This window comes from Temnothorax longispinosus, chromosome 10, assembly GCF_030848805.1.
Source record: "Temnothorax longispinosus isolate EJ_2023e chromosome 10, Tlon_JGU_v1, whole genome shotgun sequence".
Classification (NCBI taxonomy): Eukaryota; Metazoa; Arthropoda; class Insecta; order Hymenoptera; family Formicidae; genus Temnothorax; species Temnothorax longispinosus.
In genome coordinates this window covers 7,843,013-7,855,500 of record NC_092367.1, presented here as the reverse complement: position 1 = coordinate 7,855,500, position 12,488 = coordinate 7,843,013, and the positions used below count along the sequence as shown (strand labels likewise).

Genomic DNA, 12,488 nt, shown 5'->3' with positions numbered 1-12,488 from the left:
TTTCTTTATTTATTTAAAAAAATAATAAGTACTGATCACACACAACTGGTAGGTGTCGCGAGTGTCCCGAGGCTTGTTGCTTGCTGGTTGGTTATTGCAGGTTATGGGTTGCGAGATTGCATCAGAAGCACAGGGGTGCGATGACTGTTTACTCGCACCGTAGCACGTGTGATTCCTACATGCCTGCGATTGACGGCGATTGTTTCTGACACGGTAACAAAGAAAGAATACCTAACGAATGAGGCCCAACGTGTGCTCGCTCGTAAAGCGTAATTATCGCACGTTGCCACTCTTCCCCATCGGTCGCGGCCTGCGGCAGGAGCTGCTGCCGGTCCTCTACAAGCAATTCTCGCCGATTCGCCACAACCACATGCCGCGCTCCGTCGAGCAGATGCTCGGCGTACAGAGGCTGAGGCAGAAGTTGAAAGATAAATCGATCAAGTATATCGGCAACACGAAGGTGTCCTTGCAGGTTGGTAGAACGCGAAACGGGAGGTCGACTCGACATTCCGATGGAATGTCTCTAAACGAAATTTACCAATTGCAGATTTTGGGCAGCGGGGCCTACGGCACGTCGAGATGCGTCTACCTGACCGCGGGTCACACCAGGTACATCTTCAACTGCGGCGAGGGGACGCAGAGGTTGGCGTTCGAGCACAAGTACAAGCTGATCAAGTTGGAGCACGTGTTCGTAACGTCGGCGACCTGGAATAACCTGGGCGGCATGCCGGGGATGCTGCTGACGATACAGGACGCCGGGGTGCCGACGATCAACGTGCACGGCCCCAAGGGGATGGTGGACGTGTTCAATACTATCAAGAAGATCTCGTTGCTGCAGGCTCTGAAGATCCACGAGGCCAAGTGCGACGAGTCGGAGCCGTACGTGGACCCAGTGATGTCTGTTTCGTATGTTTCCATTACGAAGCCAGGTGAGCAGGATGCAATGCCTATCGATATAGGAGGAGAGGTGGTCGACAACATCAATTACTACGACTATAAGACTAATTCAAACGGCAAGCGAGTACCTGATAGAGTAGCGGAAACGGAGCCGAAGATACTGAAGGTCGAGCAGAGGCCTGATAAGAGAATGTCGACCGTAATGTCCTTCATCTGCAAGTTGCATCCTCGAGCGGGCACGTTGTGCTTAGAGAAATGTGTAGAAAAAGGGATGAAACCTGGTCCTTTGTTCGGTCTGCTCAAAGCCGGCAAGGACGTTACTCTTCCTGACGGCACGGTCGTTTTGAGCAAGGATGTTTGCTCGCCGGCGACGCCAGGCCCTACTCTTATAAGTATGTCGATAGAGAATTCTCATTTGAGCTTTCATTTTAAAGGCTAAATCTTTTACCTGTTTTAAATTTTATCTTGCGTGCAGTTGTAGAATGTCCATCGGAAGATTACTTGGAGTCCTTTGTAAATCATCCTGCCTTCGCGCGGCATCAAACGGAAACGGCGACCGAAGACGACGTACCGTACTGCGTCATTCACTTCACGCCGCAAAATGTGATGGACAATTCTCGCTACGTGAACTGGATGGGCAAATTCGGTCTCGGTACGCGTCACATAGTCGTGAACGAGGAGAACGAGTGCATGGGCACCGAGGCGGTGCACAGGCATCAGCATAAACTCCACATGCTGCATCCCGAGATATTCCCCTTCTTAAACGAGGAGAGCTTTCAAAAGAGGACGAGGGTGAGGCACATTTTTACAGCATCGAACTCATTCTTTAATTCCAGAATTGTATCTAAGAATGTTAAAATTCAAAAGTATCTAAAGAATAAAATTTAAGAGTATCTAAAGAATTAAAAAATTTTTAAATATATATACAAGTTATTCTTTTTTTTTTAGGCGGAAGATCTGCCCATTATACATCGTCCCAGAACGCATCACACCATCCACCTACAGCCGCAGTTGACGTTCGACACGGAGATCGAGGTATCACTGCACCCGAAGGAATACATAGACGAGGTTTTCGAGTTTGATGGCATTTTAGACGCGTTGGCGGAGTTGCAAGCGGACATCAGCGCCCGCACGAAGACGCTGCCTGTCGGCGAAGAGTATCCGAAGATCGTCATGCTGGGCACCGGCTCCAGCATACCGAGTAAGGTCAGAAATACGAGCGGCATACTCCTGTGGGTGGACGAGGACCACACCATGTTGCTAGATTGCGGGGAGGGCACGTTCGGGCAGATAGCGAGGATCTACGGGAGATCTGAGACGCCCAACATCTTGAAAACGATCAAGGTACGATGATTATTAATTGTTTTCGTGAATTCCGCAGCGACAACTCTCGACAATACTCGAATTGTATTTCCAGGCGGTATATGTATCGCACATGCACGCGGATCATCACATCGGATTGATTGGCGTGCTGAAAGAGAGAGGGAAAGTCACGCAAGACCCGTTGTATCTGTTCGCGCCGGGGCACATTGCCGCGTGGCTGCAGATGTATCACAAACGTTTCGAGCCTATCTTACAACGACTCACGCTGGTCTCGAACAGCGAGTTCTTCATGGACATGCACAATCCATCATCGCACAAATACAGAGATATGTACAACACGCTGAACGTGCAAGCCGTGAGGACGGTGTACGTCAAGCATTGTCCTTATGCTTACGGCGTTTCCGTGACCCTTCATAACGGAAAGAAAATAGTATATAGGTAAGTAATCTCATGAATATTTCTTCAAAATCTCTCAAGTTAATTGTCCATTCAACATAATCTTTTAACTATTTTATAATTTAGTTTAAAATAGATGTTTTATCTTTTTTTTGACACGCAAATTATGGATATATTTCTAGTGGTGACACTATGCCGTGTGAGAATCTCGTGAAACTTGGTCAAAATTGCGACCTGCTCATCCACGAGGCGACGATGGAGGACAATCTGATAGAGGAAGCGAAACTCAAGTTTCACTCGACGGTCTCGCAGGCTATACAAGCGGGCGAGCAGATGGGGTCGAAGTTCACGCTGTTGACGCACTTCAGTCAACGCTACGCGGTCATACCTCACCTGCCGGATAACACGAACGGCCTTAAACTAGATAACGTCGGCATCGCGTACGACAATATGCACATCAGCCTGTCGCAATTGCCGCTGTTGCCTTTGATGTACCCGACGTTGAAAATAATGTTCAACAAGCATTACCTAGAGATTGAGGACCGAGCTGCTAGAAGACAACGACTGGCTGAAGCAGCTGAATAAATATTTTATACGATAGTATAAATTTGTTATTACAATTTCCACTTTGCTAATATCCGACACAGTTCTCTCTGTTGTTGGCGTGAAAAGTCAGCATTTTTAACAGATATTTTATGATATGTTGCATAGCAATGAATTTAACTAACCGTTAAGAGTTTAATTTTTAACGTGTAGATAAATTTTCAAATTGATCTGTAAACAAAGATGACTTCTCTTACGATATTTGTATAAATCAGTCAGTATAAAACGTCGGAGAATCAAGAATTCACACTAAAACTGAGTACAATAGACATGAATCATCCTTTATATATCGTTCTGTATATAAGCCTGTATATATGTACAATCAGTTTGCGAAAGGAACTGCGTTTGTGGCTGGGGAAATAACTCGGCGACAAAATCGTGACCAATAAAAAAATTGTCTTATTACATCCTTTAATTTATTACATCCATTGTTCTTAATACGGCTCTACCGTGAAAAAGTAGTAAAAAGAGAGACTGCCGCTTACATAATGTATATTTAAGAGAGTAATATGTGTATCGCCGTCAGTGAATCGAGACATGTAACATCTGAGCAACATCTTGTCGAAAGAGATAAAATATTCAACGAACATATATTTCTCGCCCGCTTCACATTCGTGTTTTGCTTTCGTTTAAAATTAAGCGGCGCGAGACGTGCGCATAGTACCATGCTACAATTAGTGTAATTAGTGATAATGATATTCAAGAGGCAAACATATATTTACACGAGACTGATGTAACTTAATATCTTTTTCTCTCTCTCACTCTCTCTCTCTCTCTTATCTGAATATATATTTCTCTCTTATCTATTCTCTTACATTTCGTGCAATTTTACTCGACATACCAGAAAGTTCTTAAATCCATAAAACGATCCTGCCGATTTTGCTCGTCGTTTACGAAAAGAGCGAGGAGATGAAATCTATCTTACTGCTAAAAAAAACGCGTCGAAGTATCGCTCCCAATGAACATAAGAAAAAAAGCGGAACAGGATTTCACAAATCCGTGCGGTGCGAATCTTTCCATCACCAAGCCTTAGAGAGTTCGGCATATTTCATTCACTTAACATACGCGGTAGGCTAGTATGTACGTGTGAAGCGGGATAGTAGCGAAACTGCGTGTGCATCTCGTTAAACGAGCTTTCCTTAACTTATGATCGTAACAGATATATCTCGGTAATTAAATCTGGAAGGATCAATACCGAAGGATCTAACCGGGGGGGGCAGTGATTGGATATCGATCGGATATTGAATCTGCCTCTCTTTCAATTGCGCCTTCTTAACTGTTATTTCTATATATCCATCTAAATAATCTGATATATAAAAAATGTACCCATAACGATAGCAAAAACTCATCACCACGCTGTGAGCAGAAAGCAAAATCTGTGCTCCTCTCTGGACGCGCGATCTCTCACTGATCACATTATCGTATAAATTCCTTTTATCTCAGAGGATAACATAAACTAAAATAGGTGTATATAATGACGATAGTTACATCAATTCTGCGATTGGCGACTCGCAGAATTACGAATGGACGTGATGCACACGAAAGATGTCGATATAAATTTGAGCTCGCAGCGTGGCAAACTGTATATACCTATAAATATATAAAGATATAAAAGTGTGTGTGTGTTACGTATAAAATAGACCGGTAGTTATAATAGCCGGTCCTTTGGACGTCTCTCGGACTTTTGCGTTATCGCGCGGTTGCGGGATGAAACCGTCAGTCTTGAATATACTGCGGATCCACGAAGCTCTACCGAGAGCAAAAGAAAAGTATATATTGGAGCAGAACGTCGAATACTGTAAACTGTCGTTCCGACGCGACGCGGTATGCTCAATTAAGTACGCGGCAAGAAGCAGCGCGAACCGCCGATCTCTCTCGTCATTGTTATCCCGGGGATACGGATGCTGCGAGTTACGACCACAAAGCTGAGGAGGCAGTGGAATACACATCTTGCCCGTTGCATTTACGTTTTCATCCTTAGAACTCCCACTTCGTGGCGGACTCGTAGTCCGACTCGCCTAGACGCAGCGCGCCGTTCTTGCCCGCGGTGAGATACCGGCCGTCCGAGCACTTGATGCAGATCCGTGACGGCTCGCGCAGCTCCAGGTAGAAGCCGTCGGACGGCACGTCCGAGTCCACGGTTACTCCCTCGCTGTCCGCGTGCCAATATTTCCCGTTTTGTCCTGCAATGAACGGACAAATGTGTGATAGAATCAATCCGGACGAACGTGAACTGGAAGGCTGGAATATTTTTTAGTGATATGCAATTAGCAGCCATCCCTCCTTCACGTTATATTATTTTATATATTATGCTTTTATATATAATAAAATATTTTACATAATATGATTTTTTAATAATTTTAAATAATAATATTGTATATTATATTTTACGATTATGTGTGAAAAAAAGTATGTATGATAAAGTATTAATTCAGGTTGATTGAAGCGGCGATGAACGAATTTGCGAATCGAAGAAAGGTAATCACCTTTGAATCTGACTAAGCCGCGCTCGCATCGCTCGACGCGTATCGTCTCGTAAACGGCCTTGTTGCACTCGAGCTTGGGGCTGGCCGCGCTCTTGGGCCCGACGAAGCCCTGCTCGCATCGCAGCACCAGCACGGGCCGGTTCATCAGGTAGAAGTAATACTTGGCGGCGTCGGAGTCGTTGCCGTTCAACGAGTCGGCGTTCGCGTAGAGATGTCCGGATCGCTTAGTGGCCAGGAACTTGCCGTTATTCGCGCGCAACGCGACCGTGCCGTCGTCCGACTGCCACGCGAGGTCGAAGAGCGCGTTCGACGAGCGCTTATGATCTGACGCCTGTATACCGCCGCCGGCCTCCAGAGTCCAGTAACGGTCCTGCATCGTTCGCACGTACCACCGTTTCGTCACCCGGTCGAACTCTAACTGGAATGTCTCGTGGCCGGAGATCTCATCCTGATTGGCCGTCACGTCGACACCTAATCAATCGGAACGTCAATCAATAATTTTTAACTACCTTTCGACATCTCACGACGGAAGATCGTTAAACGTCTAGAAATTACCTTGCTTCACAGAAACGTATCGCTGGTTCAACGCCGCGACGAAGGACGCTTGCGGCAGAGATTCTTCCAACGAGAAAAGCTCGTCGCGCGTAACGGTCGTTGATCTCGATTTCAGAACGGCCTTACTTCCGATCGGTGCCAAGTACGCGCCGTGTATATCCCTGCAAAAGTTTAATTTATCGAAATTAATTCAACTCAGTTCAATTTAATTCGTCAAAATGTTTAATTAATGTTGAAATTAATTTCATTTTTGAAACGATTGCATCTCTTCCTTCCTCGCCGATATGAGATAATTGTTAATTAAGAAAGGCTTTATTCACGACATATGAAGAGGTGTAAAGAAATTGTGTGACTACCGAAGGGCGAGAAGACCAGCGTGGAATTCCGCGGCGTACAGGCAGTCTCGCGTGCAGGCGTCCAGTAGTTTGCCATCACGTGCGAGGTATTTATTGTTGCAAGTATGTAGCGCATAATGACCGCCCTCGGGCTTAGAATGACGACTGTCGTCGTCGCCTGTCGTCGGGCGAAATTCCAAGGTAAACAGGGTGTCCTCACCCCAGGGCACCGGCGCGTCCACATGGATCTCGTCCTGAGTGGCGCTCAGATGTGCGAAACGTTTCCTTCCGGCCGATCGAAGATTCACCTGAATAATTAAATCTCCCGATTAGCTTATCGAAAGCTTATCACCTAGATAATTAAGTCTCAATGCCTAATTCACTTTGGAAAGTTCAACAATTGTCTCATTAAAATTATTATTTTTATCTTTAACAGAAAAAATATGTATCTAGGGTGTTTCTGGAAAAAACGCCCAGTGTATCTCGGATTTTTGAGTTTCAATAAAAAAAAATCAATTTTCAAACTAATCGAAAGAACTCGAAAAGATGCCCGATGGTACAACGTCACCCTGTATAAAGATACAGTACAATCGTAAAAGAACGAACAACTCGGCGGAACAAATCGAGACTGTCGGGGAAAATCAGTTGCTTGAGAAAATACAGTTATTAGTGAAGTTGTGCGTGTAACGACGACTAGATTGCGCAAAAACGGTTCGCCGTAAACGCTTCGCGAAATCTCGAGACGCAACGGGCTACTTAGGGTATATACCTGCGGTCTAGCGGCGAGGTGCACGAGCCAATACTCCGCCTCGCCTGGGGCCTTAGCGGTACACTTCAATTCATCTTGGCTCGAGCCTAAGAAGTAGCCCCTCTGGAGATTCTTCAGAGCCCATCGTCCGCTGCCTGCAATTTGTCACGATTGCCATGCCTTGAGAGAATCGCCGATATACGTTTACCCATTCATTACAGAGCCCCGATTGAGGCCGGATGTTTGGAATAACCGTCTGATTGGCAGACGCCAAGTCGGTAGAAGATAAAAATAGCCTCTTATACTTCGACCAGTTTGATTAAAGGATAGTTCGATGAATCGAACATTTCTGAATGATTGCGATGCGAAAATTATATTATCCCAATGTCGAAAGTCGGAATTGTTAAGATTTTCCTCCGTTCCCCTTTCGCCATTCGGTTAATATATATGTCTTTTAACGTATCTACTATTTTTTTTTGCGAAGAAGATATCTTATCTTGACTTGGAGGATACGAAAAAATTTGTAGGGCGCAACTGGATTTTCTATATCTCTAACATCCCGATATTTTATGCAAATTAAACAAGGTGAAGTCTAAGTACCGTCGGAAGCGAGTTGTATTTGAAAAGCGCATCCCGGATCTGACGAGTCCTCACTCTCGCACGTTACATTGCCAAACTGGTCGACCGCTAGGTATCGATCCAAGTGCGAGCGAAGGAAAACCTGATGCTCGCTGCCCTCCAGATTCCACAGTTGCTTCTTCTTCAGGCTCGACCCGTTAGCGTTGATTTTAAAACCGAACGTCTCCGCCGTTAGATACTTAAACTTTCCGTTGATCAGTCCAACCTGAAAGACATCTCACGTCAATCACCGTGTAACTCATTTATACTCTTTTACTATTGATTTTAATTAAAATTTGAAATTCAAATTAAATTAAAACATTTGTCGTGTCTATCGAGTAATTAAATGTTGAACAATTAATTAAAATAAGAGTAAGAGGTAGAACAAGAAAAATGATCGTTTCACCGTTAAGATTATCGATATTATTCATAATTCAGTTGCGATTAGATTCGCGGGGTAATTTTATACAAGGGAGACGAGGAAGAGTAGATTGGATTACGGTGATCCCAATCTTCGTGCGCGATGCCGTTATCGCGACGTCTTCGTAGCCTCGGCAAGCTGCCGGTTTACATTAAAACTGACTTGCCTGTTCGACCGATCGGTATACGTACCGTCCATCCCGATTTGTCGACTCCATTCTCGGATCCTACATTCTCCGAACCGTTGCTCTGCATCGTGCTGCCGTAGCTGGAACGAACTCGGTTACTCTCGCTTTACCGAAACGATACCCCAAGTTGTCTTCTCAACGTCTGAAACAAATACGCGTGATTAAACAACGGTCTCAACGGTATCGTGCACGCCGCGATTGTCTCGAGTGTCACGAAGACGAAGTAGTAAAAAAAAAAAAAAGGAACAAATTCCCGAGCGCGTCATTACGCGGTGATATTACGCTCGATCGCGTCCTGCAGTCGGAGAACCCGTTCGCAAGAATTTGCGGAATCTACCTGTCTCGAGATCGAGGGATAATCAACGCGAGAAAGCATCACGTTCGCTTCCCCTGGCGCGTACTTCATCGCTTCCCAATCGAATTACGCACTTCCGCTTCCATCATCACATTCGCTCTTACGTCGCTTCTCCGTATATAATTATGTAGGTAATTACACAATCGCTAGCCGCGCGCCGGATCTACAATACGTGCGTATGCGATTCTACGTGCGTGTGTATAAAATCATTCATTGTTCAATCGAGTCTCGATTGAAGTACAATGGAAATACAGGTGTGACCCTCGAATAATATATAGTTAATTGGTTCCGCGTGATTCGAGACTTAGGATTCGACAATTTTGAAGATGCGTTCCGTACTATTAGAAACCGTGTGCAATTCAAGACTCCGCAGATTCATGTAAAACTGTGCATTTGATTCCAAGGAATTATAACAAAAAAAAATTGAAAAAAGTAGAGTTGTCACAATTATTTACCGTGTTATTCGAGGGTTACCTGTACATCGTGCTTATTACTCGCGGGACACACACACACACACGAGTATGTAAATCCACGGGGGAAGAACGCGGGGTGTGGGAGGGTGCAGGCTTTACATTGCGCGTCGATTGAGAAATCCGCCGGTGCGCGTATTGATCCCTCGAGTCTCATCCCGACGCTATCGCCGCGACTCGGGACGCGAAACATTCGCTATTGTTTGCCGGACAAGCGTTCGCCCACTTCTCCATGGCTATACGTTTACACGTCACCATTAATCAGGTTTAATATTAACGTCGGGTTGTAACTTCCTAAAAACGCACGCTCGTTTACACAAAAAGATGTTTTGTTTCTTCTACATTCAAAGAAATCTCTAAGTCTTGATTTTGTCAAAGAAATACAGCAGATGTACTTTTTGTAATTTTACCTCAAGTTGGCGATGCAATTATAACAACTCGTTCAGCGTTTATACACGTTTTTTTTTAATCGGATTTATATTTATACATATGTTCGTCAATGATGTAGAGTGTAGAGTAATTAACAACAACTGATGGTGTTGTACAACCGGATTTAATGAGCGTTTGTACGAGATTGACATTTCACGTCAATAGTTATAACTATTGACGTCATTAAATCCGATTAATGGTGACGTGCAAACGTAATAGTCCATTTCGCTCGTATATATGTCCATCGCGTGGCGATTCTGCCGCGTTTTAGCCTGGTTTTTTGCCTCCGGTCTCGCGGTTTTAATCACAATTCTGCCGCATCATGTCTTACGCTACGATATTAACGCACCGTTGGCGTCCGTTGGAGATTTTCACTTCGCTAGAAACTTTCTGTAAATATCCACGAGAGGCTCATGTTTTCACGAACGGAAAAGCTCTCGAAGCTCAAGCACTGTTAAATATTAAAGAACGAAATTTAAACCAATATCTTGAGTTAAATAACATTTTGTTATTTTTAATTACCATTGGTGTTGAAATACAAAACGGTTTTATTTCAACTCCATTGGTTTAGTTAAATTAATATTGTTTTAGTTAAATTGACAACGTATTGAGTAGGGATGGTTAAAAGCGACTTAAATTGAGTATAATTCGACACTACGAATTTAACAATGAGCGATAGATTTAAATAAATCGTCGCGTTTTAAATCTAACAAGAGGATCTCCGCTTTCTTAAAATTTATGGGGGTCAACCAGAATGCGAAAGATTCTAACGTTCAGATCACCGTTTCAAATTATAGTTTCTTCTCGTTTGATATTGGCCCTTTTTCGACGGTGGCATTTACGTAGAGCGACAATTAAATACCAGCCACCCGATGACGATGGCAAATCTTTCGTCGATCGCGACGATCTTGTATTAAGAAATGTTTTCAGGGATAATTATTAAATAACTTGACTTAAATAATTGAGATTCATTTAATTTGCTGCTGCGTTTATTTAATTCACAAACATTTAATTAATTTATTTTTGGTCTGTCGATAATGTACTAAATATTAACGAGATTATACTCTCAGGATTTCCATATTATTTCCATATTATTTTATCCGCTTATTTTTGCCTTTAATTTATTTAGTGTCTCCTGGGCTCCTGGGCCCATTAATCATCCTAAAATACACAAAATGTTTTCCTTAGTAAACGTGACAATATAATAGTGCTTAAACTTTAAGATGACAGAAATCATTTGTGACGCTATTATTGTTTGAAAATGTACGAAAATGTATGAAAATGTATTACACTAAATATAAAAATTTAGATTTCTTCCCTTCATGTTTTGCTAACTTGCCATGCATAACTTCAAAAATATAACATAAGATTTAAAAATTTAAAAGAATAAAAATATGAAATATATCGAGCATCGTGAAATGCATGATAGTTTAAAGGATATGTGCCAATAAAAATAATTATCACATCATTTATTCTGTGTCACATATTTTGATAAATATCACTTGAAAGTAAAACTAACAAAAACATTTTAAATATTATATTTACGTGTAAGAATATAAATAATGCATGCTTTTACAAATTATTTTAATTTTGTTGTAAATTTGTACTGTCGCTAATAATAAATAACAAGTCATAAACTAATATAAAAAATTTCGTATTCCGCGTAAAAAGATTTGCTTGCATACCTTTGTAGAAAATATATGACTGACAGGTAAAAATGTAACAAGATAGAATGACCAAAATAAATTCATATGCAATATTCTACATACGCGAAATTATATCATCTTATTTTAATTATTGTTTAGAGTAATATCAAAATAATTTATCGTACCAAAGTATGGTCAGGTTCAGTTCCAGCCCAGGGTTCTGCATTAATAGCCGGGATATTAACTGCGACCAAGATCGCAATTAAAGCGAATAATAAAATTACAGCTTTCATGTTCGCTTTCTCGTTGTAATACAAAATAAAATGTATTACGTCTCGCTACGTATATTTTGTGACTGACATACTTGATTTTGTGGTCTAACTAATTTATAGAGAAACTTGTATCTATACATTGGCGATAAAAGTATATCAAGAACATAAAATAGAAAATATACACTTTTTATTTTTTCAGTTTACGACGAAATTTATCAAGCATCGTGAGATGCGTAATAGTTTGAAAAATATGCGACTTTAAAAATAATCATCACAATTTTTATTACTACAGAGTACCTACACCAGTAAAGAGATTTGCAATATTACTGCGTGTTGAACATGTGTCAAACTACAAATTAAACATATTTTTAATTTATAATAAACCTGAATGTCGATATTTAAAATTTGCTTATAAATTTCATATATGCATTTTATATATAATATCGTTCCGTTTCTATTCAAAATTATCTTTTAAAATTATCTCTGGATTTCAGAAATAGAAATTTATAATCATTGTGTTCCAGAAATAATGTCTTTTTGCCACATTTCGTTTGCACTTATATTATACAATTGTTTGTTACAGATTTAAATATTCTTTTCAAATATACATATATATTTTTTATTTATATTTGCATATATAGATATATATATTTTAATTCTTCTATTTTTTTTTTTAAATTTGCTATATTATTTCTCTAATCTATATATTATTTTAATAATTTATTAATCTACAGAATGATATTTATT

At 41.5% G+C, this 12,488-nt stretch overlaps 2 protein-coding genes across 2 annotated transcripts in view; one reads left to right on the top strand and one right to left on the bottom strand.

The window, feature by feature from the left end:
* The first annotated feature begins 19 nt into the window (after window positions 1-19).
* Rnasez (ribonuclease Z) lies at window positions 20-3,624 on the top strand. The gene is made up of 6 exons (XM_071790749.1): window positions 20-472; window positions 548-1,289; window positions 1,373-1,689; window positions 1,846-2,241; window positions 2,315-2,658; window positions 2,799-3,624. Exons 1-6 carry the CDS (start codon window positions 239-241, stop codon window positions 3,199-3,201), a joined length of 2,436 nt encoding a protein of 811 aa, XP_071646850.1. The 5' UTR covers window positions 20-238; the 3' UTR covers window positions 3,202-3,624.
* Singed (fascin domain-containing protein singed) overlaps window positions 3,596-12,488 on the bottom strand; it is a 20,077-nt gene continuing 11,184 nt past the window's right edge. The window contains exons 2-8 of the mRNA XM_071790766.1: window positions 8,574-8,711; window positions 7,944-8,187; window positions 7,365-7,498; window positions 6,617-6,903; window positions 6,261-6,421; window positions 5,706-6,176; window positions 3,596-5,402 (exon numbers count right to left, since the gene is read on the bottom strand). Coding sequence (XP_071646867.1) covers window positions 5,197-5,402; window positions 5,706-6,176; window positions 6,261-6,421; window positions 6,617-6,903; window positions 7,365-7,498; window positions 7,944-8,187; window positions 8,574-8,636 — 1,566 coding nt within the window. The 5' untranslated portion in view covers window positions 8,637-8,711 and the 3' untranslated portion in view covers window positions 3,596-5,196. The remainder of the gene's footprint in view (window positions 5,403-5,705; window positions 6,177-6,260; window positions 6,422-6,616; window positions 6,904-7,364; window positions 7,499-7,943; window positions 8,188-8,573; window positions 8,712-12,488) is intronic.